Source organism: Leptonychotes weddellii, chromosome 13 (genome assembly GCF_054177405.1).
Source record: "Leptonychotes weddellii isolate Sample4059 chromosome 13, ASM5417740v2, whole genome shotgun sequence".
NCBI lineage: Eukaryota > Metazoa > Chordata > Mammalia > Carnivora > Phocidae > Leptonychotes > Leptonychotes weddellii.
In genome coordinates this window covers 59,045,509-59,071,457 of record NC_138381.1, presented here as the reverse complement: position 1 = coordinate 59,071,457, position 25,949 = coordinate 59,045,509, and the positions used below count along the sequence as shown (strand labels likewise).

The 25,949-nt window shown below is 41.3% G+C and overlaps 1 protein-coding gene across 4 annotated transcripts in view; it reads left to right on the top strand.

Annotated features, from left to right (window-relative positions):
* Positions 1–25,949, top strand: part of SPECC1L (sperm antigen with calponin homology and coiled-coil domains 1 like) — a 108,595-nt gene that overhangs the window by 19,062 nt on the left and 63,584 nt on the right. For 3 of the 4 annotated variants that reach the window (XR_014139729.1, XM_081801735.1, XM_081801736.1), the window contains 5 exons: positions 1,450–1,603; positions 6,302–7,932; positions 9,427–9,634; positions 23,390–23,463; positions 24,558–24,733. Coding sequence is in view for 3 of the 4 variants with exons in the window: in XM_081801735.1 (XP_081657861.1) it covers positions 1,450–1,603; positions 6,302–7,932; positions 9,427–9,634; positions 23,390–23,463; positions 24,558–24,733 (2,243 nt within the window). In the remaining variant the exon portion in view is untranslated. The remainder of the gene's footprint in view (positions 1–1,449; positions 1,604–6,301; positions 7,933–9,426; positions 9,635–23,389; positions 23,464–24,557; positions 24,734–25,949) is intronic. The other variant, XM_081801737.1, reaches the window with a different exon arrangement.

Below are 25,949 nucleotides of genomic sequence, written 5' to 3'. Positions count from 1 at the left end.
CATCTGCCGATGGACATCTTGGCTCTTTCCACAGTTTGGCTATCGTGGATATTGCTGCTATAAACATCGGGGTGCACGTACCCCTTCGGATCCCTACGTTTGTATCTTTGGGGTAAATACCCAGTAGTGCAGTTGCTGGATCATATGGTAGCTCTATTTTCACCTTTTTGAGGAACCTCCATACTGTTTTCCAGAGTGGCTGCACCAGCTTGCATTTCCACCAACAGTAGGTCTTTTTTTTTTTTTTTTTTTTAAGATTTTATTTATTTATTTGTTAGGGAGAGAGAGAGAGAGAGCACAGCAGGGGGAGTGGCAGGCAAAGCAGGCAGAGAGAGAAACAGCCTCCCCACTGAGCAAGGAGCCCAATGCAGGACTTGATCCCAGGACCTTGGGATCATGACCTGAGCTGACGGCAGACGCTTAACCGACTGAGCCACCCAGGCGTCCCTGGACTCAGGGTTGTGGTATCTCAATGTGGAGTTTGCTTGAGATTCCCTCTCCGTCTTCCTCTGCCCCTCCCACTTGTGCTGTCTCTCTCAAATGAATTAATTGATTTTGAAAAAGTAGTTTTTCTTTTTTTCACAGATTTTTAACTCCTCTGTTCTTCCATTCCTAGAAGTAAAAACAGGTTTCTTCACTATCTTTTCTTTAAGTAATAATTTTATACCCGATCTCATCCAGAGTGCTTGTTTTCTTCTTTTTTTTAATTGAAGTATAGCTGATGCTTGTTTTCTTTTTTAAAAGCTTGTATTTTTTTCAGTCTTTGGAAAATATAAGTATTCCAAAGGGTCTTTCTCAAGGAGTATGATCATTTAGGCTGACTAACCCTCACTCTAACCTTAAACTGTCTGGATTTTATATATTACCTAAGCTTTAAGAAAAAAAATCTTCCAATTTTGGCTTAAATTAGACTACTAAAAATTAGGTCAGGTTCAAGAAAAATAAATTTCAAAGTAATGGTTCCATCACTGATTTACTTTAAAGCAATAAAGATTATTTCTGATTCTTAGTGGTATTTCCCTCTAGAAATTGCAGGATGGCACTTTCTCTGGCATTATAGAACTTCCCTCAGAGCCCATGTGACAGCACTCAGATGATCCCTGTTCATAAGTCATGTCCTAGGTGAAAGAGTAACTAAGAGGATGTCTTCACTTTTTCCTAACCCTCACTGACTCTGGCACATGTGGGCACCCAGTAGGCTTCCATAAAGTCTTTGATTACATATGTGATTTTTGTATTTTAAAAAGAAGTGTGTGATTGTTTATAAACCAGTAAAGAGGTTCTCTTTCTGTAGCGCAGTATGAAGTACTGCTTGGTAACTGTCAGAAAATCTTTGTAGAGCTCTTGGTCTTGAATTCACTGTAAAAGCCAAGAGCTTTGTTTAGTCCCAAAATATTATTTACTCTTGCTTCATCTAATCAGTATGCTTTTATCTTCTGTTGCTTCTAGACCAAGAGCAGTGATGACCTCTTAGCTGGAATGGCTGGAGGGGTGACAGTGACTAATGGTGTTAAAGGAAAGAAAAGCACCTGCCCTTCCACAGCATCTTCAGCATCGGCCCCTGCCATGACCACCGTGGAGAACAAATCCAAGATCAGCACAGGTATGGGTGGCATTCAGAGTAAAACTGCTTTTTTGTTTAAATAGCGGAGTGCGGTGGTATTTAAGGGGTTCTGTTACTTACAGAAAATGTCCGATATACAAAAGTATTTGTATTTCAACCCCATGTACTCCTCACCCTTGTCAACCAATGGCCGGTCTTAATTCCTTAACATCCACCTTCCCTCCTCATTATTTTGAAGCAAATTCCAAGTGTCCTGTAATTTCATGAGCAAATATGTAATTATCTTTGAAAGATAAGGATTCCCCTAAAAATATTAATACCATTATCAGCCCTTAAAATAATTAATAGTAATTCCTCAAATCATAAATATAAATATAAAGAAATACTTATTCAAATTCCCAACTTTTTCTTTTCTTTTTTTTTTAAAGATTTTATTTATTTGAGAGAGAGAGAATGAGAGGGGGGCGGTCAGAGGGAGAAGCAGACTCCCCGCTGAGCAGGGAGCCCAATGTGGGACTCGATCCTGGGACTCTAGGCTCATAACCTGAGCCGAAGGCAGTTGCTTAACCAACTGAGCCACCCAGGCACCCTCAAATTTCCAACTTTTTCATAAATACTGCATATGTATATTTACTGTCTCTGGATCAGGATTCAGTTACAGTCCATTTATAAATTGTTACTCTTCCTTAAATCTATTTTTTTCTTACAATTTAATTTTTCTAGAAATATAGGATGTTTGACCTCTCTTTTCCCGTGATCTGGATTTTGATGTCACATCTCCTTGATGTCCTTGACCATATTCCTTTGTTCATTTACTGTTAATGTCATTGGATCTAGAGCCTTGATGGGACAGATTCAGGTTCCTTTTTTTCCCCCAAGACTCCTTCACACATAATAGTTGTCCATCCACCAGTAGGCACATCATTTCTGGTTGTTTGTCTTTCCAAGATGTTAGCAGCCTTTGGTGATCAATGCCTGGATCCATTCATTCCTGTTCTACCATTCTCTCTTCATTAGCAGCAATTTGGCTTTAGATTTGATGGAGTCCGTAAATGAACTCAACCTGTAGTCCAAGGAGTAGTGCTATCATATTTTACTTCTTACGCTTATAGAAAAAACTTAAAACTTCGGTAAACACAAGATCGTGTGTTTTTATTTATTTATTTTTATTATTTATTTATTTTTTAAAAGATTTTATTTTTAAGTAATTTGTACGCCCAACGTGGGGCTCGAACTCACAACCCCGACATCAAGAGTCACGTGCTCCACCGACCAAGACAGCCAGGTGCCCCAAGATCATTTGTTTGTAATACAGCTGATGAAAGCACATTGGCAAAAACTATAGCAGACCTTCTTCTTTTTTTTTTTTTTTTTAAAGATTTTATTTTTATTTATTTGAGAGAGAGAGAATGAGAGACAGAGAGCATGAGAGGGAGGAGGATCAGAGGGAGAAGCAAACTCCCTGCTAAGCAGGGAGCCCGATGCGGGACTCGATCCCGGGACTCCAGGATCATGACCTGAGCCGAAGGCAGTCACTTAACCAACTGAGCCACCCAGGCGCCCCTATAGCAGACCTTCTTTATCATCATTATTTAGGCCTTTAGCCCCTCATGTATGTATTAGACTTTTTCGTAGCCCAGGTTTACCTACTGTCTTCTCTCCTACTTTAATCTTCTGTGGACTCATCTTTCTATCCCAGATCACGCCCCTTGTTAGTTATAATAGTCATGTGGTATGATCATGAGGAAGGCACTGTTATACCAGGCACCACCATTCCATTTTATCCTCACTATAGCCATATGAGGTAGAGGCTGTTATTATCCTCATTTTAGAGATGTGAGAGCTATGCTTAAAGCTTAAGTATCTTGCCTAAGGCCTTGTATTCATTTACTCAGAAAATATTTATTGGGTACCGTACCACGTTGTACCAGGCTTCAAAGCTGGTGGTGGAGCAAGGACTGCACCTTAGGTCTTTTATGCTCAAGCCTGAGGTCATCACCACACTTAACACTGCAGCCTGTGTTGTAAGAAGGAAATTAAGTACTCTCATACCATCTATATCTCTTCTTATTTCCAGCTTTTAGAATTTATTGGGAGAGCTCCCTCGCATTTGTACCCTGGTTCCCTACTGACCAGTACCACCTGCCCTCCAGCTGAATTCAGTTATCTCCTCCCTGGATCCATTGCCTCTACTTTGTACATCTGTATTAGTTTGTTAAGGCACCCATAACAAATTATACAGACTGGGTGGCATAAATAACAGACATGTAATTTCACCAAAACTGGCTAGAAGTCTGAGATCAAGGTGTCGGCCAGTTTGATTTATTCTGAGACCCCTCTCCTTGGCTTGTAGTTGGCTGTCTTCTCATTGTCTCCTCACATGGTCATCCCTCTCTCTCTGTCTGTGTCCCGGTCTCCTCTTCTTACAGATAACAGTCTTTATGGTATCTTTGGATTAGGGCCCACCGTAACAAACCCCATGTTAATATAAGTACCTCTTTACGTTAATTATAACTCTTTTCCCAAGTAGAGTCAGTTCTGAGGTACTGGGGGTTATGGCTTCAACATATGAATTGAGGACACAATTGAGCCCCTAACAACGTCCTTAACTCTTCAGTTGATCTGCTCTACCTTTATTTACTCCCCGTGACTTCTCTAAGACCATTTCACTTGTCTGTAACTCAGATTCTTCCATCTACTCACTGGGCACAATAATCCCGAAGGGGAGCTTTTCTTTGTCATGTTTTCTCTCTTCCTTTCTCATTCCTTTACCTCTCCTTTCCTTTTGGGGCATTATCAATCCCTCCCCTCATTACTGTCTCCTTTCCTTTTGTCTTTCAGGAATGCCCAGATCTTTTCCTTCTTAGGACGGGTTTTGGTTTGGAAAAGAAGGATGATTGGTACTGTCTACAGAAATGGAGAGAATGAATACTTTGGTTATACCACCCTTTTCCTTTTTTCGCCTCCATTTGCAATTGTTTCTCCTCATCTTGTTACTTTTACCCTGTAAATCTGTTACAGATGTATCATCCCTTCTCTGTTCTTGCAGAGATCCTGATCTCACTCCCCAATGTAGGCCCTCCTTCACTTTTACTGCTCTTCCTGCCCACCTTCCTCCTTGACCGCTCTTCTTCCTCAGATGTTTCACTTAGCATCGTCTGGATTCATTTTCATAAAAATGCTGTTCTCTGTCTTTCTTGCTCCAGAACATTTATTGAACATTTACAGGGACTCATTTAGTGGGACTCACTAAATTTCCCTTGGCGTTCAGGGCCCCATAAAAACTTCCCTTGCTGCTTCCATTCATTGTGTGACCTTACTTTTCCTTGCTGTGCGTCCTGTTCTCTTCTGCTTCCTCATCCTATCCTGTGGCCAGCCAGAATTCCCTCCCCTGCTCTACACCTGATCCCTGGCAGAACTACTGCCTGTCTTCCTATATCACATCGACCTTTCTCTCCCTCTTACCTCTGCAGCCTGGTGCCTGCCACGTAAAAAACTATCAGGTTCTTATAGAACACTTACTGATTAGGTCTAGATCTTATTTTACAAAGTAAAAAGCAGCTAATTATTTCTTAAGTATTTATAGGTAAGCATATTCCTGTTCTTTCTGTATTAAACACACGATCATGTCAGTTTTCACAGGTTTAGAATTTTAGCAGTCAGGTAATACTGATTCATGTAGCATATTTGATAATGTGCCATCATTAGTTAGCATTAGTACATTATTGTTTTCTAACATTTAGGGAGGCAGCATAACATACTTTTTAAGTTTCAGATTCTGGAGCCAGACTGTTTGCCTGCATTTGAATTTTGGCTCATCCACTTATTACATGTGGGGTGTTGGCAGATTATTTAGCATCTGTGTGTGTGAGTTTCTTCATGTTGATAATAATGAGGCTTGTATAAATTAATGTATGTGAAGTGTTCATCTGTGTGTGTGTAAAGCAAGTGCTAAGTACACATTAGCCTTATTATAATTAATGTTATTGGTACTATTTATGTGGCATGCTATGATGTGAAAAACTTTTTTTTTTTTTAAAGATTTTATTTATTTATTCATGAGAGACAGAGAGAGAGGCAGAGGGAGAAGCAGGCTCCCAAGGAGCAGGGAGCCCGATGTGGGACTCGATCCCAGGACCCTGGGATCATGACCTGAGCCGAAGGCAGACGCTTAACCATCTGAGCCACCCAGGCGCCCAGATGTGAAAAACTTTTTGCACTTACTTTGATCATACTTTGTGTTCATCATAGGTAGCTTAGATTTTTTGTTTGTCCGGAAGCCGCCTTTCCCTTCTTGCTCATCTGTGATCTTTCTTTACCATCTGCTTCTACGGTTAGTTTGCTACCTGACTGGTTAATCCTAGAGTCCGCTTTATCTAGCTTGCCCTAGAATATTATGCCCTTGGACATTTGTTTAAAGCCATGGTTTAGGATTCAAGTTAATGTGCAACTTTTTTTATGTAATAGATTTATTGAGATATAATTCACATTTTGTAAAATTCACCCTTTCAAAGTATACAATTCAGTGTATAACTTCTTTTTCATTAATAATTAAAAGATGAATGATCTGGTTTTGAGGAAACAGAATTTTACAGTAACCAGAATCTAAGGCAAGGTTAATGTCGGTCAGAATCAATGTGTAGGTCTCTAGATCTCATCTGATTAGACCTCAGGCATAACCTCTGTGCCTTTTCTTGCTAATATTTTTGCCTTCCATTCTTTGTTTTAAACACTTAGGCACAAGTTCATCCAAGCGGAGCACTTCCATAGGTAATAAAGAATCCGGTTCTACTAGAGAAAGATTACGTGAACGTACCCGACTAAGCCAGAGCAAAAAACTACCTTCTGCGGGTCAGGGAGCTAATGACGTGGCATTGGCCAAGCGTTCCCGCAGCCGCACGGCTACAGAATGTGACGTTCGCATGAGCAAGTCTAAGTCAGACAATCAGATCAGTGACAAAGCTGCTTTGGAAGCCAAAGTGAAAGATCTTCTCACATTGGCAAAAACCAAGGATGTGGAAATCTTACATTTGAGAAATGAACTCCGAGACATGCGTGCTCAGCTGGGCATTAATGAGGATCATTCCGAGGGTGATGAAAAATCTGAGGAGAAGGAAGCCATCATTGCTCACCAGCCAACTGACGTCGAGTCCACTTTACTGCAGTTGCAGGAACAGAATACTGCCATCCGGGAAGAACTCAACCAGCTAAAAAACGAAAACAGAATGTTAAAGGACAGGTTGAACGCGCTGGGCTTTTCTCTAGAGCAGAGGTTAGACAATTCCGAAAAACTGTTTGGTTATCAGTCCCTGAGCCCAGAAATCACCCCTGGCAACCAGAGCGATGGAGGAGGGACTCTGACCTCTTCGGTGGAAGGCTCTGCCCCTGGTTCTGTGGAGGATCTCTTGAGCCAGGATGAAAACACTCTCATGGACCATCAGCACAGTAACTCTATGGACAACCTAGACAGTGAGTGCAGTGAGGTGTACCAGCCCCTCACGTCGAGCGATGATGCCCTGGACGCACCATCGTCCTCAGAGTCCGAAGGCGTTCCGAGCATAGAGCGCTCCCGGAAGGGGAGCAGTGGCAACGCGAGTGAAGTGTCCGTTGCTTGCTTGACAGAACGGATACATCAGATGGAAGAGAACCAACACAGCACAAGTGAGGAACTTCAGGCGACTCTGCAAGAGCTAGCTGATTTACAGCAGATAACCCAGGAACTGAACAGTGAAAATGAAAGGCTGGGGGAAGAGAAGGTTATTCTTATGGAGTCTTTATGTCAGCAGAGTGATAAGTTGGAACACTTTAGCCGACAGATTGAATATTTCCGCTCCCTTCTTGATGAGCATCACATTTCTTATGTCATAGACGAGGATGTGAAAAGCGGACGCTATATGGAATTGGAGCAACGTTATATGGACCTAGCAGAAAATGCCCGTTTTGAACGAGAGCAGCTTCTCGGTGTCCAGCAGCATTTAAGCAATACTTTGAAGATGGCAGAGCAAGACAACAAGGAAGCTCAAGAAATGATAGGGGCGCTCAAAGAACGCAATCACCATATGGAGCGAATTATTGAGTCTGAGCAGAAGGGTAAAGCAGCCTTGGCAGCCACATTAGAGGAGTACAAAGCCACAGTGGCCAGTGATCAGATAGAGATGAACCGCCTGAAGGCTCAGCTGGAGAATGAAAAGCAGAAAGTGGCGGAGCTGTATTCCATCCATAACTCTGGAGACAAATCTGATATTCAGGATCTCCTGGAGAGTGTCAGGCTGGACAAAGAAAAAGCAGAGACTCTGGCTAGTAGCCTGCAGGAAGACCTAGCTCACACCCGAAATGATGCCAATCGATTGCAGGACACCATTGCAAAGGTACTGCTCAAGTAGATAAAATGTTCTGGAGCAGCATTATGCAGCTGCAGTACACACCATACTTCCTGAAAGCCAGTATCACTTGTGTGATGTGTCATTCACTTACTTTATTTTATTTTTATTTTTATTTATTTGATAGACAGCGAGAGAGGGAACACAAGCAGGGGGAGTGGGAGAGGGAGAAGCAGGCTTCCCGCGGAGCAGGGAGCCCGATGAGGGGCTCCATCCCAGGACCCTGGGATCATGACAAGCCGAAGGCAGACGCCTAACGACTGAGCCACCCAGGCACCCCTGTCATTCACTTTTTTAAGGCTGATTTTGTTTTAAAGCTTGAGAATGGTTTTCTTTATTGGGATATAGTCAAAAGTATTCTTAAAATAATGTCATTTCCACTCACTTGAGTTTTGTTACTGTTTTCCTGCCTGTGAGAGGAAGGGACTAGAATGACAACAACAGAATTTGTCTCTAATCTGGGTGCGCCCAGGGGGGGTCATACTGTGCAGTTTTACCTCCTCATCTCTAATGTATTTTGGCATAGGAAAGATGAGAGCCAGTAGACCTGTCTGTGGGATCAGCAATGTCTCCCCCTTTTCCTGTGGTTGTAGTTTTTCAAATAGAGTTCTGTTTTGAGTTAAAAAATATTTTTGGAGCATGGAGGCTCCTGTTTGTTAGAGGGCTGTCTTGTTGCTGGCGAGGACCTTAGCGACCATGGGTCCAGCCCCCTTGTTTTACATCTACCACAATAATGAGGACTCATGCAGAACTACAGCTGGGGTTCCTGGCACTCCGGCCATGGGTCTGTGCCCCATGTGATTGCTGATGTAGGGTTTATTTGCATGAGTTATCCAATGATTCTATCTTAACATTTTATTTCTTATTTTAGTGCAGTAATTTTTAAAGTAAGAAACATTAGTATATCTTTGGCCAAAATTCAGATAATTTAGATCTTAATTATTTTAGTGATGATGTTTAGAGATACAATTTAGGGAATGTATTATTTGTTGGAGCATATGTGTTGGAGGGCACTTTGAGCTGATACTTCTGCAGTGACAGTATTTGAGAATTTGTTTCCATTTTTATTTTGGTAATGAAACTGTCACACATCAGACATTTTTTAAAAATTTAATTTTATTTAAAATTAAATTTTTTTTTTTTTTTGGGTGGGAGAGGATGTTATTAATCAGATGCATGCCTTCTGTCCAAACTTTGGAGAAGGAAGAATTTCCAAAATTTCCTCATAATCTAGTTAAGTTCAGTGATATGTCAATATAATTGTCAATGATGTAGCAACAAATTATGCTTAAGCATGTTACGTAAAATCCTATATTATTGTAGAGTGCTTTTTCATACTTTCAGACAGTTTTTACACAGGTGGTTTTAGTTCATACCTAGCAATTCACGCTCAGCTTCCTTTGGAACAATGTATACTTCCATTCTGGAATTTTTATTAGAGCAGCTCTCACTTTTCTAATCCGCACCATCAATTCTGTATAGGTAGAAGATGAATACCGAGCCTTCCAAGAAGAAGCTAAGAAACAAATAGAAGAATTGAATATGACATTAGAGAAACTAAGATCAGAGCTAGAAGAAAAAGAGACAGAGAGGAGCGACATGAAAGAAACCATCTTTGAACTTGAAGATGAAGTAGAACAACACCGAGCCGTGAAACTTCACGACAACCTCATTATTTCTGATTTAGAGAGTAAGTGATGGGGGACCTTTTCATTCCTTTTTGTCCTTCCCATCTCAATGAGTGGGGATAGTTTGCATTCAGTAGCAGAATGGAACGCTCTGACTGTGCAGTGATGCTGGTGCAGTAGACAGCACCCAGGAGAAATATGCATCTGGCCAGGCAGGTTTCACACAGTAGGCAGTCGTTTGTGGACTGCTATGTTTTGTTCCTAAGGAAGGACTGTTAAGTGGAAGCATTGCTTTAAAACTGTGCTTAGTTATAGAAAATCGTTTGAAGGAAAAGCTGATTGTTATTTCTAGGTCTTAGGAAAAACCATTTATTGTTTACTTTTAGTGATTGCAAGTATACTGAGACAAATCGATCCTTCATAATCTTATGTCTAAGGCACAGGTATTTATTTGTTGTCTGATTTTCCTCCCTGCCAAGGAGATTTTATGATCTGGTAGAATTGAAACTCTAATTTTAAGTTGCTTCAAGTTTTTTGAAACTATTTGATAATTATTTCAGACTTATAAAAAAGTTACAAAAATAGTACAAAGCATTTCTGTGTTGACAATTTGATGAGGAGCAGAAATTCGGGTGATTTTAAAATGGCTTCCCACAAACTATTATGTTGCAAGTGAGGAAAAAGAAACAACCAGAAATTATACAGTGGAAAAATTTGGGCAACACTTTGGGTCATCGTGTAAGTGACAGAGGCACACAGAATCGGACTCGGCATCAGCTAAGCCGTATTCTGGCTGAGGCATAACTTCAGTTAATCATAAAGAACATTAAATAGACAAAAAATAAAGTATGTTTTACTAAAAACACAAGAGGTGCTGTATTCCTCAAAAATGCCAATGTCATAAAAGCCTTTGGAAAAGTTCCAGATTAAAGGGGCCTAGGGAGACATGACAATTAAATGTAATACCTTTGCCTAGGCTGGGTCTAGTACTGTAGGGAAAATGCTATAAAGGATGTTATGACAAAACTGGTCAAAAGCAGATGCTAGAGGCCGCCTGGGTGGCTCAGTTGGTTAAGCGACTGCCTTTGGCACAGGTCATGATCCTGGAGTCCCAGGATCGAGTCCCGCATTGGGCTCCCTGCTCGACAGGGAGTTTGCTTCTCCCTCTGACCCTACCCCCTCTCATGTGCTCTCTCTCATTCTCTCTCTCAAGTAAATAAAATCTTAAAAAAAAAAAAGTAGATGCTAGATAAACATGTATAAGCTTATGAAGTTGATAACTATACTGTGTTTATGTAAGTAAATGTCTCTATACTTAGGAACCACACACTGAATAGTTAGGGGTAAAAAGCCGTGATGTAATGTATATCCTTTTTTTTTTTAAGATTTAATTTTTTTTTTTAAAGATTTTATTTATTTATTTGACAGAGAGAGAGCACAAGTAGGCAGAGTGACAGATGGAGAGGGAGAAACAGGCTCTCCACTGAGCAGGGAGCCGGATGTGGGGCTCGATCCCAAGACCCCAGGATCGTGACCTGAGCCGAAAGCAGCCGCTTAACGGACTGAGCCACCCAGGCGCCCCTTTTTAAAGATTTAATTAATTTATTTATTAGACAGCGAGAGAAAGGGACCACAAGCAGGGGGAGTGGGAGAGGGAGAAACAGGCTTCCCGCCGAGCAGAGAGCCCGATGCGGGGCTCCATCCCAGGACCCTGGGATCATGACCTGAGCCAAAGGCAGACACTTAACGACTGAGCCACCCAGGTGCCCCCATGATGTATATCCTTAAAGGGTTCAGGAAAAACATCAGGGATAGATAGAGACAGATAAATAGGGATACAAGATAGCAAATGATGTAAACGGATCGGTAAACTGTTAACATAGGCAAATCTGAGGAAAATGGTATATGGGTGCTTTTGTACCAGTTTTTGCACCTTTTTATAAATTTGGAATTATTTCTAAATAATGCTTCTTGGGCGCCTGGGTGGCTCAGTTGGTTAAGCGACTGCCTTCGGCTCAGGTCATGATCCTGGAGTCCCGGGATCAAGTCCCGCATCAGGCTCCCTGCTCGGCAGGGAGTCTGCTTCTCCCTCTGACCCTCCTCCCTCTCATGCTCTCTGTCTCTCATTCTCTCTCTCAAATAAATAAATAAAATCTTAAAAAAAAAAAAAATAATGCTTCTTAAAAATTCCTATGTATTCTTCATCCAGATTCCTCAAATGTTAATAAATTTTAAGTTGTAGTACACTTTAATGATACCCAGGTTGGGCGTGGGGACAAGGAGAATGGGAATAACCGTTTTTTGGTATGTTAGTTAAAGCTTTTAAATCTTTTCGTTCATAATACTGCTCCTTTGGGCTCTGACAGTGTGTTATTCCTTGACAGAAGTTTAATAGGCAAACACAGTGTTGGGCCAGATCCCATGTGCTGTGGGTGCAGAGGTGGGGAGGTTTTTTGTTTTGTTTTTAAAGATTTTATTTATTTATTTGACAGAAAGAGAAAGAAAGTGAGAGAGTGTGCAAGAGCACACAGCGGGGAGCTGTAGGCAGAGGGAGAAGGAGAAGCAGGCTCCCCACTGAGTAGGGAGCCCGATGCGGGGCTCGATCCCAGGATCCTGGGATCATGACCTGAATTGAAGGCAGAGGCTTAACTGACTGAGCCACCTGGGCACCCCAGGGAGATTTGAAGTAGTTCCAAGAGAGTGGCTTATCTGCAGGAGTCCTAAACATGTCTTGTAGTTCTGAGCTCTGGCTAGTTGGCCCCATTTCTCTGGATTGACCCCAGGGTTATTTAGAACATTCTGAGACATTTGGTTACTAAAGTAGCTGACAGTGGGACTGTTTCCTTGAAGATAGTGATAGTCCTGCAGATAAAGCTTTCTTATCCGAAATTTTAAAAAACTTTCAGTTTAACATTTATATCTAGTCTGTATTTCATTGTCTGTGAACTGAGAGGATTTATTTAACTTTATTTCCTAAATATAAAAGGTTCTAAAGTTTTTCAGATTAACTTGGAAGTTGAGTGCATTTTCCATTTAGTACTGATAATGGCCTTTTCCCTTGCAAGACTTTTGATTTGAACATGCGAAGAGTGACATCTTGTGGTAACTGGGGTAATAGGTAGAAAAATGTTAGCTGATAAGGATTCCTGGGATGAAAAATCATTGCCAAAATAAAATTATGTTAACATTATGTGGATTTTAATTATTAAGTGGCTGAAAATCCTGAATAAAATTTCTTTTTAGCCATGTAGCTTCTCCCCCCAGTTTTTTGGAATGAAAAGTTCGAATATCCAGAAATATTGGTAGCATGGTATAGTTAGCTCCCACTGCCTAGATTTGACAGTTATTAATGCTATTAATGTTTTGCAATATTTACCTTCTGTGTGTGTATGTGTGTGTTTAACTGAATCAGCTGACAGTAAGTTGTAGACCTCATGACATGTAATATTTCAGTATGTGACTCCTAAATATTCTCCTCGTAATCATATCTAGTAAAATTTGGCATAATTCCTTAGTATCATCTAATAGCTCATATTCACATTTTCTCTGCTGTCCCCAAAATGTCTTATAGTTTTCTATAGGAACCAGGATCCAAGCAAGTTTCATGTGTTACATGAAACTAGTTGTTATATCTCTATAGTCTGATAGGAGTTAATTTATTTCTTAGCAAATTCTAGCACTTGGGATTGATGCTAAATCAGCACTTAGAATAAGGGACTTGCTGTTAATTGAGAAATTGAACTTTCTTTTTAAAAAAAAAAAATTATTTTTAAGGGGGGACCTGGGTGCTGCAGTTGGTTGAGCGTCCAACTCTTGGTTTCGGCTTAGGTCATGATCTCAGGGTCCTGGGATTGAGCCCTGCCTTGGGCTCCGTGCTCAGCACAGAGTGCACTTGAGGTTTTCTCTCCCTCTCCCTCTGCCCCTCCACTCGTGCTGTCTTTCTGTCTCTCAAATAAATAAATAAAGCTTTTTTTTTTAAAGGATTTTATTTTGAAGTAATCTATACACCCAACATGGGGCTTGAACTCAAAACCCCAAGATCAAGAGTCCCACACCCCACTGACTGAGCCAGCTAGGCACCCTGAAAAATTGAGATTTTCTTCTGTGGAATATTTTAAGCAGCCATTACCATAGTCAACTTTAGAACTTTTTCATCACCCTAAAAAGAAACTGCATTAGTAGTCACTCCTCACTTACCCCAATATGATCCTGACTTCGGAATTTAGTGGACAGAAATTTATTTATTTATTTATTTTCATTTTTATTATTTTTTTAAAGATTTATTTATTTGAGAGAGAAAGAGTGCCAAGTGCCCAAGTGGGGTGAGGGGCAGAGGGAAAGAATCTGAGACAGACTCTCCGCTGAGCAGGGAGCCCAACGTGGGGCTCAGTCTCATGACCCTGAGATCATGACCTGAGCTGAAATCAAGAGTTGGATATTTAACTGACTGAGCCACTGAGACACTCCATAGACAGGATTTTAAAGCAGCAGTTGTAACTACTCAGGACGTTGAGGAAAATCTGCTTGTAATGAATGAATAAATAGCAAATCTCAGCAGAGAAATAAAAACTGTAAAAAAAGAACCTGATACGTATCCTAGAACGGAGAAATTTAAATGAAAAGTTTACTGATTCATTTAAACTGCAAAGTAGAGATGCAGAAGAGTCTGTGAACTTAAAGATCAGTCAGTTAGGCACTATCCAGTCTGAAGGACATAGAGAAAAAAGACTGAAAAAAAAATGTGTAGAGCTTCAGTGAGTGTGGGACAGTATCACAAGGCCTAAGATGTATTTGGAATCCCAGATGGCTTTCCAGATAATGTCAGTGCCGTACTGCCTAGACCTGGCCTGCAGTACTTTTCGTAGTGTTTGGATTTAGCATTCCACCCTAGAAAGATCTGACGTAAAATTCACTCAGTAAATACTGTTAAAACTTCTGGCTCAAGATGATGGCCTGAGGCCATACATGTACTTCCTCTCCCTCCCAAAGTCTTAGTGAAACAGTCCTGCCACATAATATAAAAATTACAATGATAAAAATTACAATGAACCTAAACCAAAGAGAAAATAGGTGAGGGGTTTCATCAGTAGATCAACAATTTTGAGTAACTTCTGGAATAGATAAAGCAGATGGAATTGGGGATATCAAGAAATCAAACAAAGCAGAAAAACCTACGGTGCAGGAGAACACTGAAGCTCTGAGTAGTGATGTTCCCAGCCTGACTTTGGGGATGGGGGTTCCTCAGAGACCACAGGGCCTGGGAACAGTAGCAGTTTCAGGCTGTGGTGTAAAGGATTGCCAGAAGTTGTACTGCCCTCTCCTCTATAGGGTGCTGGCTCTGGTGTTTGCCCCCAGGCTCGGATTCTTTTTCTAAATAAGGTGGGGAATATGGTGCCAGGGCTCTTGCCATGATGTTTCAGGAAAAGAAGTAAAGCCTGCCCTGAAGTAATGGCAGGCTGCCATGTTGTGTTGGAGAAATGAAGACCACACATAGGGAAAAGCAGTTTGGCCCAGCAGTGAAACGGGTGCGCGCATGCGCCCCTGCACACACACACCCACCCACCTCCACCTCACCCCTCTTGCCTTGGTTGAAGCTACCCACTCTATGTCCTTGTACCTCTGGAGGAGGGCCCCATGTAGGAATGTGTCATCAGCAGAGCCTTTAGCCAGTATTGAAGGGAGAGGCCAGTGGTTAGAACAGTGACTTTCACAGTTGTTGAGAAACACGTAGAAGTCACTAATATTAATTATCCTTGTCCTTTATAAGTAAGTAAGGCCAACCAGGACTTAGTGGACATTTTAGTATTTTCCAAGAGAAACAGCAGAAGGAAACAACTCAGCTGAGCCCAAAGAAATAAAGTTAGTGACTTCACTTACCACTAGTCCAGCAAACCAAAGCTGATTGGTGTTGAGGGAAGTGGCACCAGGGAGATCTCAGGTGTGGCTCAGGTGATGTGGTGATGTACCCATTTGTTACGATGAATTTATCAACAACTTAGTATTTGTGTAGTTATGCTCTGTGTGTGCTTGCAAGTATGTATGGCTCCTTTCGTGCCCTCTGTAGTTCCTGAGATTGGGGACCAGGGCCTGACATCTAACACAGGTCTTGCACTTTTACGTGGAACACTAGTGACAGTTGTAAGCAAGGGTGGCCTGAGAGTAGAGAAGTCGCAGAAGGAATAGAGGAGCGTAGTATAATTCTGTGGTGGGAAGAGCCTTTTTTTTTTTTTTAAGATTTATTTATTTATTTATTTATTTGAGAGAGAGAAAGAATGAGAGACGGCATGAGAGGGAGGAGGGTCAGAGGGAGAAGCAGACTCCCTGCCGAGCAGGGAGCCCGATGCGGGACTCGATCCCGGGACTCCAGGATCATGACCTGAGCCGAAGGCAGTCGTTTAACCAACTGAGCCACCCAGGCGCCCGGGAAGAGCCTTTTTAAAAAATATGGGGAGGGGGCACCTGGGTGGCTCAGTCGGTTAAGCATCCAACTCTTAATCTCAACTCAGGTCTCGATTTCAGGGTTGTGAGTTGAAGCCCTGCATTGGGCCCCATGCTAGGTGTGGAGCCTATTTTTAAAAAAAAATGTTAAAGAATACTGGGAAGCCATAAAGGAAAGTCTCTTATTTGACTGTATAATTGAAATGTTCAGTTCAGCAAAACAAAAGTACCATAAATAAAGGACATTGGGAGAAATATTGGTTAACACATATCAAATATATAAGGAGATTATATACATGGGTGATATTAGGGTAATCCATTAGCTAAAAAAAGCGTAAGAATAGGTAGGCAGAAAAGGTGAAAAAAGATGCTTGATTTCACTAAAAAAGCAAAGAAACTCAAAACAAGATGCCAATTTTCACTTAGCAGGTGTGGAAAGTAAAAAAGGTCGATAGTGTAGGAGGGGGGAAAAGGGCCCTCTCATGTACTGTTGAAAGGAGTATAGATTACTGCAGCCTTTTTGGGGTATTGATCAACATTTAAAGTACAACAGTACTTTAGCAATCCACTTCCAGAAATTTGTTCTTTAGAAATATTCTTATAAGTTTGCAAATGTAAACTTAGATATGTATGTTGCAGAATTGCTGCTTTACCACAAAAACTTGGAAACTACCTGTACTTTCAACAGTTGAGATCTAGTTAATAACCCATGTGCACAGTGCATCCCTACAGTGGCTGCCATTTTACCAGTGAGGACAAATTAGGCAGCTCTGTGTGTACAGCACAAAGTGCCATAGATGGAAAAAGCAGGTAATGGTGCAGTAGAGTATGAGCCATGTGTATTACTTCTGTAATTAAAATCATAAATGTTTTAAATACAACATTACACTGAAATGGTGGCCAGGCATAATGATGTTCCTTAAGAAATACTGATTTCAGTGTATCCGGTACAATAAATTCTATAACATGGTGACTTCTCAAAAAAATTTCTGCATTCTTGAGCTGGAACCTTCTAACGGATTAACTTGGATCCTGTTGATAGTTTCGAATGGTCCTTCCTTCCTTCTTCCACTTCTAGAAATGTGTCTTCAAGTAATACCTGAACAGTTGTGTAAAGACACTTACTGCGTTTATAACAAAAATTGTAGAACCATTGTGTTTGTTAATAGGAGGTTGCTAAAATAAATTTTATGTCCAGTTGATGGAATACTAACACAGCCATTAGATAGTGCTGCAGATCTGTATTTGTTGATAGATACCCATTATCTGCTGCTTAGTGGAAAGGCTTAGGAAGAAGTATAAATATTATAATCCATTTTAAGAAAAAAATTTACACACATGAAGTCTGGAAGGATATATATGCCAAGTGTAAATAATGAGTAATCTTATTTTTTTAAGGTTTATTTATTTATTTTAGAGAGAGAGGGTGAGTACGAGAGCAGGGGGGAGGGGCAGAGGGAGAGAAGCATACTCCCCGCGTGTGGAGCCTGGACACTGGGCTCAATCCCATAAACCTGAGATCATGACATGAGCCGAAACCAAGAGTCAGACACTCAACCGACTGAGCCACCCAGGCACCCCATGAGTAATCTTATTTTTGCAACCCTTTTCTGTTCCCAGACTTTTTGTTGTAAACGTGCATTACTTTTAGAATCAAAGGGGAAAAGTTCTACCTACTTTTTGGGGGGATGAGGAATAAAAATAAAGAAAGAAAAATAGAAGTAGTAAATGGTTCATTTGAAACTCATCTGTGTCCTCTTTTAGCATCAGGAATTCTGGTTTGGGGATAGAGCTGTGGTCTGGTGGCTGGATATGCTGCCCATCTCCCCCCACGTGCCCCTAAGGCATGGTATTTTATTTTTTATTATTTATTTTTTAATTTTTAATTTTAATTTTATTTTTTAATTTTTAAAGATTTTATTTATTTATTTGACAGAGAGAGACACAGCAAGAGAGGGAACACAAGCAGGCGGAGTGGGAGAGGGAGAAGCAGGCCTCCCGCGGAGCAGGGAGCCCGGTGTGGGGCTTGATCCCAGGACGCTGGGATCATGACCTGAGCCAAAGGGAGACGCTTAAGGACTGAGCCACCCAGGCACCCCTAAGGCATGGTATTTTTTTTTTTTTAAGATTTTTATTTATTTGTCAGAGAGAGAGAGAGAGCACAAGCAGGGGGAGCAGCAGAGGGAGAGGGAGAAGCAGGCTCCCCACCGAGCAAGGAGCCCGATGTGGGACTTGATCCCAGTACCCTGAGATCACGACTTGAGCCGAAGGCAGACGCCTAACGACTGAGCCACCCAGGCGTCCCAAGGCATGGTATTTTAACTGATTGTTTACACTTGGCCTTTCCCTTCCTCTAGAAGTTGCACCTGATGTTAGTTGGAGGTGCTCGATAGGATGTAAGGATCTGACAGCACTGAGGTATCAGTAGTACCCTGAGGGTTTTCTTGGATTTGGAGGCCACGAAAGGTTACTTGTGAACTTTCATTGATTTTTTTTTTCACGATTTTATTTATTTATTTGACAGATAGAGAGCACAAGTAGGCAGAGCAGCAGGCAGAGGGAGAGGGAGAAGCAGGCTTTCTGCCGAGCAGGGACCCCAGTGTGGTGGGGCTTGATCCCAGGACGTTGGGATCATGACCTGAGTTGAAGGCAGATGCTTAACCGACTGAGCCGCCCAGGTGCCCCAAACTTTCATTGATTTTTATACCTCCAGGAGTCATAGGTTGAGTCTGTGCTCATGGTAGCTCCCTAGTAACATTGCATGTATGATGGGCATATAACTGAGCCAGAATGAAGGTCTGGTTGATTGTTCCTTCTTTGTCAGGGATGAGAGCTCTTAGTGGTGAAAAGATTATGAACCCCATTATTAAATGGGCAGGGCAGTGCCCAGAATTGTCCAGAGCAAAGTTGGTCTAATACCAATGAGAATAACAATTTACCTGATTTCTAGAATAAAAATAACATTGTCAAATTGAATTATAATTTGTAATTAAAAATGAGATCATAGTAGTTCTTCTGTTTTTTGATAGAATGTAATGTTGCTTTTGCGTTGAAGACAGTAGATGGCAGTGTCCCCTCATTTTAGAAAAACTTGGGAGGAGGAAGTTTTAGTGCATTTAGCGGCCCCAGACTTGAAGACGAACAGTGCCCTTTCGTGTGACCATTAATTGGGCCAGATGGCAGTTTTGTTAAGTTAGTCTTCAAAACAAGAGCATACGTACAGACTCCTTTGGTTTCCGAGGAGGAAAAGCCTGTTGTCATTTTTAATACTTTATGTTACAAAGTGAAAATACCATTATGATTCATGAAATTTAAGTCAAATTCCCTGGAGACACTTGTAGTGCACTTTATTCTGCCTAAATATGTCCACTGGCTGCCAGCTTCCTTTCCTTTCTGTTTAAAAGGATTAATAAGACATGATAATAATAAATACATAGTGCTGAGTACAAAAGAATGCCTCCCCCTTTTTTAAAGATTTTATTTATTTGTCAGAGAGCGAGAGCACAGGTAGGGGGAGTGGCAGGCAGAGGGAGAAACAGGCTTCATGCTGAGCAGGGAGGCCGATGCGGGGCTCGGTCCCAGGACGCTGGGATCATGACCTGAGCCGAAGGCAGTTGCTTAACCAACTGAGCCACCCAGGCGCCCCAAGAAGAATGCCCTTTTAAGAGTAGTGATGATGTGGTCATGAATGTAGAGTTTGGGAAAGAGAAAAGAATAACAACCAAAGAAATGAATGAAGTCTGGGATTTTATGACCAGTCTAAGATGGCCAGGTGGCTTAAAATGTCACCTGAGAATCAAGACACACCAGATGTTAAAAGTGAGCAGTAGTAAGATTTGCTGTGATTTGTCTTACGTGAATTATCTAAAGATACGTAGATACGTCTTTTGTGACCAGAAAAAAAGGAAAACTGTTCTCAGCCGAGGAGGAGAAATTCACTTTTTTTTTTGCTTGCCTATTTTAATTATAAAAGTTTTTGCATTTGTGTATTTAGTTTTTAAAAGGTTTTATTTATTCATTTGATAGAGCACAGGCAGGGGGAGCAGCAGAGAGAGAGGGAGAAGCAGGCTCCCCACTAAGTAGGGAGCCCAGTGCGGGCTCCACCCCAGGACCCTAGGGTCAAGACCTGAGCTGAAGGCAGATGCTAAACCGACTGAGCCACCCAGGTGCCCCCAAATTTTTGCATTTAAATATAGTGTAAATGAAAGGTGTAACTCCTAGTGTTCCCAACACTAGAAATATTTCAGCTTCTGTCCTTCTTATCTGTGTCTGATAATATCACCAAGACCTTCAATTCGTCTGTATGTAGGTCATATGGGAGCCGATGATCCATGCTGGTTTGAGTCATCCTTGCCTGCAGAGATATGGATCCGGGTATTGGACTCACTCACCGATGTCCACTTTGCTCTTAACCAAATTGAATGGCCCTTTTGACCCTCAGTTTCCAGGTTAAATGAGGTCGGAAGCAGCTTGTACAGAGACAGACTTTTAAAATCTAATCTTTTTTTATGAAAACATCCTCTTTTCTGTCCCTAAGAGGGTACGGACTATATCTTTTTTCCCTTTCCCTTATATCTTAAGCATCTAGAAAAAAGCCTGGTACAAAGGAGGTACTTATGAGGTATCTGTTGAGTTAATGTAAAGTTTGAACCCTTTTTATTTCAGAGGCCCCAACTTTGTTGAACAGTTTTGTGTTGATGAATGGGAGGGAGTTAACTACTGGCTACCAAAATTGGCCAGGTTTTCCTCCCATGTTTTATCTCATTTATTTTTTATTCAGGTTTAGAAAATGTATCATCATTATATATTTATAATAATTATTACATATATATAATATCTGGGGGCACCTTCGTGGCTCAGTTGGTTAGGCATCCGACTCTTGGTTTCAGCTCAAGTCATGATCTCAGGGCCATGAGACTGAGCCCTGCATTGGGCTCTGTGCTGAGCGTGGAGCCTGCTTAAGATTCACTCTCTCCCTCTCCCTCTGCCCCTCCCCGCCTTGCTCATGTGCTCTCTCTCTCTCAAAAAAGAAAGAAAGAAAGACTTAAAAATTAAAAAAAAATAAAAATGTCTAAACACAAATGTATCAATGTTGAATTAAAGGTATTATGTCACAGGTTTACAGCAGAGCAGGTTCCTGATGGAATTGGGAGGGGGAAGATGAACAGTTTAAGAAAAGACAACAGCACACTCCTACTTTAGGGTATTGATTAAAAGCTAATAATTTGTTAACTTAAGGAAGATTTTTTTTTATGCTTTATTTTTTTGAGAGGGTGAGAGAGGGCGTGAGTTGGGGGAGGGGCAAAGGGAGAGGGAGAAAAGCAGACTCCCTGCTGGGGAGCGACTAGGGCTCCATCCCATGACCCTGAGATCATGACCTGAGCCGAAATCGTGAAACCAATTGAGGCACCTAGGTACCCCAAGAAGATTTTTTTTGGAAAAGATTTTATTTTTAAGTAATCTTAAACCCTACATGGGGCTCGAACTCACAATCCCGAGATCAAGAGTCGGATGCTCTATCGACTGAGCCAGCCAAGCGCCCCCAAGATTTTTTTTTGAAGATTTTGTTTTTGAGTGATCTTTATACCCAACGTAGGGCTTGAATCCTCAACCCCAGGATCAAGAGTTGCATGCTCCACCGACAGCCAGCCAGGACAATTTTTTGATGACATGTGACCCCTCACGCAGGTGTTCACTATGCCTAGGTTCCTGCTACTAAGTAAGTGTAAGGAATAGGAGGGAATGTTTACTCAGAAACACCAGTGTCTATAGTGATGATGTCCCTGATAATAAAGAGTTCAGCTCTGTCAGTGGAATATTTTTTAAAAATCCTAGGTTCTGATTTTAGTATCGCTTTCTCTTGCTCCCTCCATTAGCCTGCATATTTATACATTTATCCCGTTTTACTGCCCTACCATGTGCCACGTGTTGGAGCTGTGAAGTCACCACATAGCTCCTGACTTTGAAGTGTTTTCAGTCTAGTGGTAGAGACAGATGTGTAAAGAAATGTAACAGTGTTGGCTGGAACACAGAAAGGATAGGGCTCTCCTGGAGGGGGCGGGGGGGGGCAGGCAAAGTCAGAGAATTTGTCACCAGATGTCAGTGCCTTTTCTGGTGCTTAAGCCATGAGAAAGTGCTTAGTCCCTGAGCTGTCAAAGTAACCAGCTGTGATAGATTTACTGGGTAGCAGTTACCGGTGGGCACCTCCTAAGGCATTTCCTCTTAAACATGGACTTTTGAGCAGAACCTCCAAATAGAATGTGACTTCCTGTACATTTCTGGTTCCAGGGGCACTGGGCTTGACTGGCCCTTCATGTTTGCATTCCCACTCTATCTAGAATGGTACTTTGCATATTAGTGGTACTCATTAAATGTTTACAGTGAAAGCGGAATTGTTTAAGGAAAATTCATATTATGTAAGAAATAATTTGAGGAGTATTGATTTATTTTATGAATATATCACTTATTTTATAAAAAGACTTTCCATAGAATTAATGTAAATAGCAGCTCACCAGAGAATTAAGTTTGTAAAAATTTTCTGATTCACCACTTTTCTGGAATTTATTCCAGTGTGTAAAGTAAGTTATGCTTTCATAAAGAGTTTAGTTTAATAACCTTTTGATTAAAAGTTCACACTTTATTATTTTTTTTTTTTTAATAAAGATTTTATTTATTTGATAGAGAGAGACACAGGGAGAGAGGGAACACAAGCAGGGGGAGTGGAAGAGGGAGAAGCAGGCCTCCTGCAGAGCAGAGAGCCTGATGCGGGGCTCAATCCCAGGACCCTGAGATCATGACCTGAGCCAAAGGCAGATGCTTAAGGACTGAGCCACCCAGGAGCCCCAAAAGTTCACACTTTAATAATAGTCAGTGTTATTTTGATTGGTTATGAGCCAACAATGTGTGTGTTTCTAACAATTGATTTTTTTTTTTTCCAAAGATTTTATTTATTTATTCATGAGAGAGAGAGAGAGAGGCAGAGGGAGAAGCAGACTTCCCGCAGAGCGGGGAGCCCGATGCGGGACTCGATCCCAGGACTCCGGGATCATGAGCTGAAGGCAAACGCTTAACCATCTGAGCCACCAAGACGCCCCTCTAACAATTGATTTTACTTAACTTTTTGTTTCAGAATTAAGACAGTGAGGAAGGAAGCAATCCAGAAATTGTGATTTAAACTTGATACTTTCCTTAGAAAGTAATACTGGTTAATACTTGGATTGAACATTCTTTTTTTCTTTTAGAGTTTTGTATTAAAAATAGAAAGTCTTTGGACAGGATGACCTTTTTTTTTTGAATGCCATATTTAAATACCTCTCTTTATATTATTCCTGGGAACACAGCTTTAAGAATAAATATTTAAACTTCTGTGCTCTTTTCAGATACGGTTAAAAAACTCCAGGATCAAAAACATGACATGGAAAGAGAAATCAAGACACTCCACAGGAGACTTCGGGTAGGCTAAATCCTCATGTATTATCTCATTAGAATACCTAGGTTTCTGAAAGTTGAGTACAGTGTAGTCCTTGATCGTGTTAGCATTCATCTTAAGCTTCAGATACAGTTAAAATACTGATCCTACTGGGCTTTGGGCAGAAAGCAAATGCCATCATTTCAAGTTGGGATTAGTGCTAGATTCTGGATAGAAGAATCTACTAGTAATTTATGAATGGTAATTTTAAAAAGATGGATTTAGGAAGCAAGTGTTATATTTTGGAAAGAAAAATTATTCACTCTTGATTAGAAAGTGTCCCAAACCAAGCTGTTTTCATCTGGGTTTTCTGTCTACTGTGAATTTGATCAGCTTGCCGACAGCGGTGCCACTCTGCTGCAGAGGTGGGGGAAGCTCATCTCAGAGTTTGGGTCATGCCTCAGTTACCAGGCTGTATTCATGGTGTCAGAAAATCGCTTTGGGGTGATGGATGCTGGGCCCGGGACTGGACAGCTGTGGCTCTGGTGGAAGTGACACCCTGGGGAGGCTTGTCCACCCGGTCACACCCGCATCCTCCATGGCTGTGGGAAGCCGCAGACTGTACAGTTCCTTAGCTCCTCTCTTTGTATGGTTTTGTCTGCCTAGTTTGAGTTTAGTGTTTTTCTTCGGCCTTCCTCTTCCTTTTCCTTGACTTTTGATTTTTTTTTCCTGTTAGTTTTTGATGTCAAGATATTTATAGTTTTTCACTGTAAAATCTTTCAGTATGGTTCACACACCATTATCTACTTTTCAGAGGTAAAGTGCTGTGAGTTTTGAACGATGTGTTTATTTTCATAAGACTTATAAACTTGCATAAGGAAGGGAGACTTGACATTTTTGTCATTAATACTGAGTACTCTCGTGAGGCAGAGCAGCTAGAAGGTCTTTTCTTCATTAAGAACAAGTTCACTACTAATGATTGTATTACCTGTTAGAAATGATAATAGCAGTTCTCTGAGCTTTAAAATAAATTAATCATCATTTGGGATAGTGCATTACAGTGCAATCATAAACACATTATTTTTAAGTAAGTCTTCATTGCTCTCTTTTGGAAATAAAAATTTAGTTTTTTAACGTAGGAAGAATCTGCGGAGTGGCGGCAGTTTCAGGCTGATCTCCAGACTGCTGTGGTCATTGCCAATGATATTAAATCTGAAGCCCAAGAGGAGATTGGCGATCTGAAGCGTCGGTTACATGAGGCTCAAGAAAAAAATGAGAAACTCACGAAAGAATTGGAGGAAATAAAGTCACGCAAGTACGTTTTGAGAAACCAGTTGTGCACTTATGTTTTAATAGAGAACACTTAAATCCCAATTTTGTGATGTGGTATTATGGAAAGAATGAGTGTGGATCCTAGTGGAAGTTACTCAATTTTTCTGGCCTCACTTTATGACACCTGTAAAATAGCACAGTCTGTATGATCTGTCAGAGTTGTTGTCAGTGTCTTAATTAACAGCTCTGGAGGGGCCAGACTGGTCCCTGGCACAAGGTACCTTCTAGTTCTCTCCTTTCCTGTATCTGCACACTCCAGCCCTGTTACTTTGCTTTAGGTTAATAGCCTCTGATTAAGGATGTGTACTGTGGAGGCAGATGGGCGTGACTCCTGTCCAGTTCTGCTCCTTACTAGCTATGTGATCTTGGTCAGGGCCCTTAACTTCCTCAAGCCTCAGTTTGCTCATCTTTAAGTTGGAGACACTACTACCTGCTCTACAGTGTTGCTGCAAGGCTTAGAGGAGACCTGCCTGCAGAATGGCCAGGGCAGTGATGAGTATACTGTATTTTATTTTAAGATTTTATATATTTGTTTGAGAGAAAGAGAGAGGGAAAGCACAGAGGGAGAGTGAGAGGGAGAAGCAGACTCCCCGCTGAGCAGTAAGCCCGACATGAGGCTTGGTCCCGGGATCAGACACTTAACCAACTGAGCCACCCAGGCGCCCCTGCTTTAATAACTAATATTATTAGAGACCCAAGTAAAGAATGCGAAGTGAGTTTTTTTCCATCACTCACTTGAGTTTTCACTTATAACCACCTGAATCTCCATAGTAGTATTTTTTCCCATTAACATAGAGATCATTGGGGGGCTTCTGGGTGGCTCAGTCGTTAAGCATCTGCCTTCGGCTCAGGTCATGATCCCGGGGTCCTGGGATCGAGCCCCGCATCGGGCTCCCTGCTCAGCGGGAGGCCTGCTTCTCCCTCTCCCACTCTCCCTGCTTGTGTTCCCTCTCTCGCTGTGTCTCTCTCTGTCAAGTGAATAAATAAAATCTTTAAAAAATAAAAGTAAAAAAACAAACATAGAGATCATTGGAAACCAATATAAAGTATTAGATGAGATGCCATTTGTGATGTGCTCTGAGTTCCTCAGTGAGATTCCCTCTAATGAGTAGGGGGGAGTAGTTTTTATGTTTGAGGTTATTACTAAGAATTTGATTATCGGGGAACCTGGGTGACTCAGTCGTTGAGCGTCTGCCTTT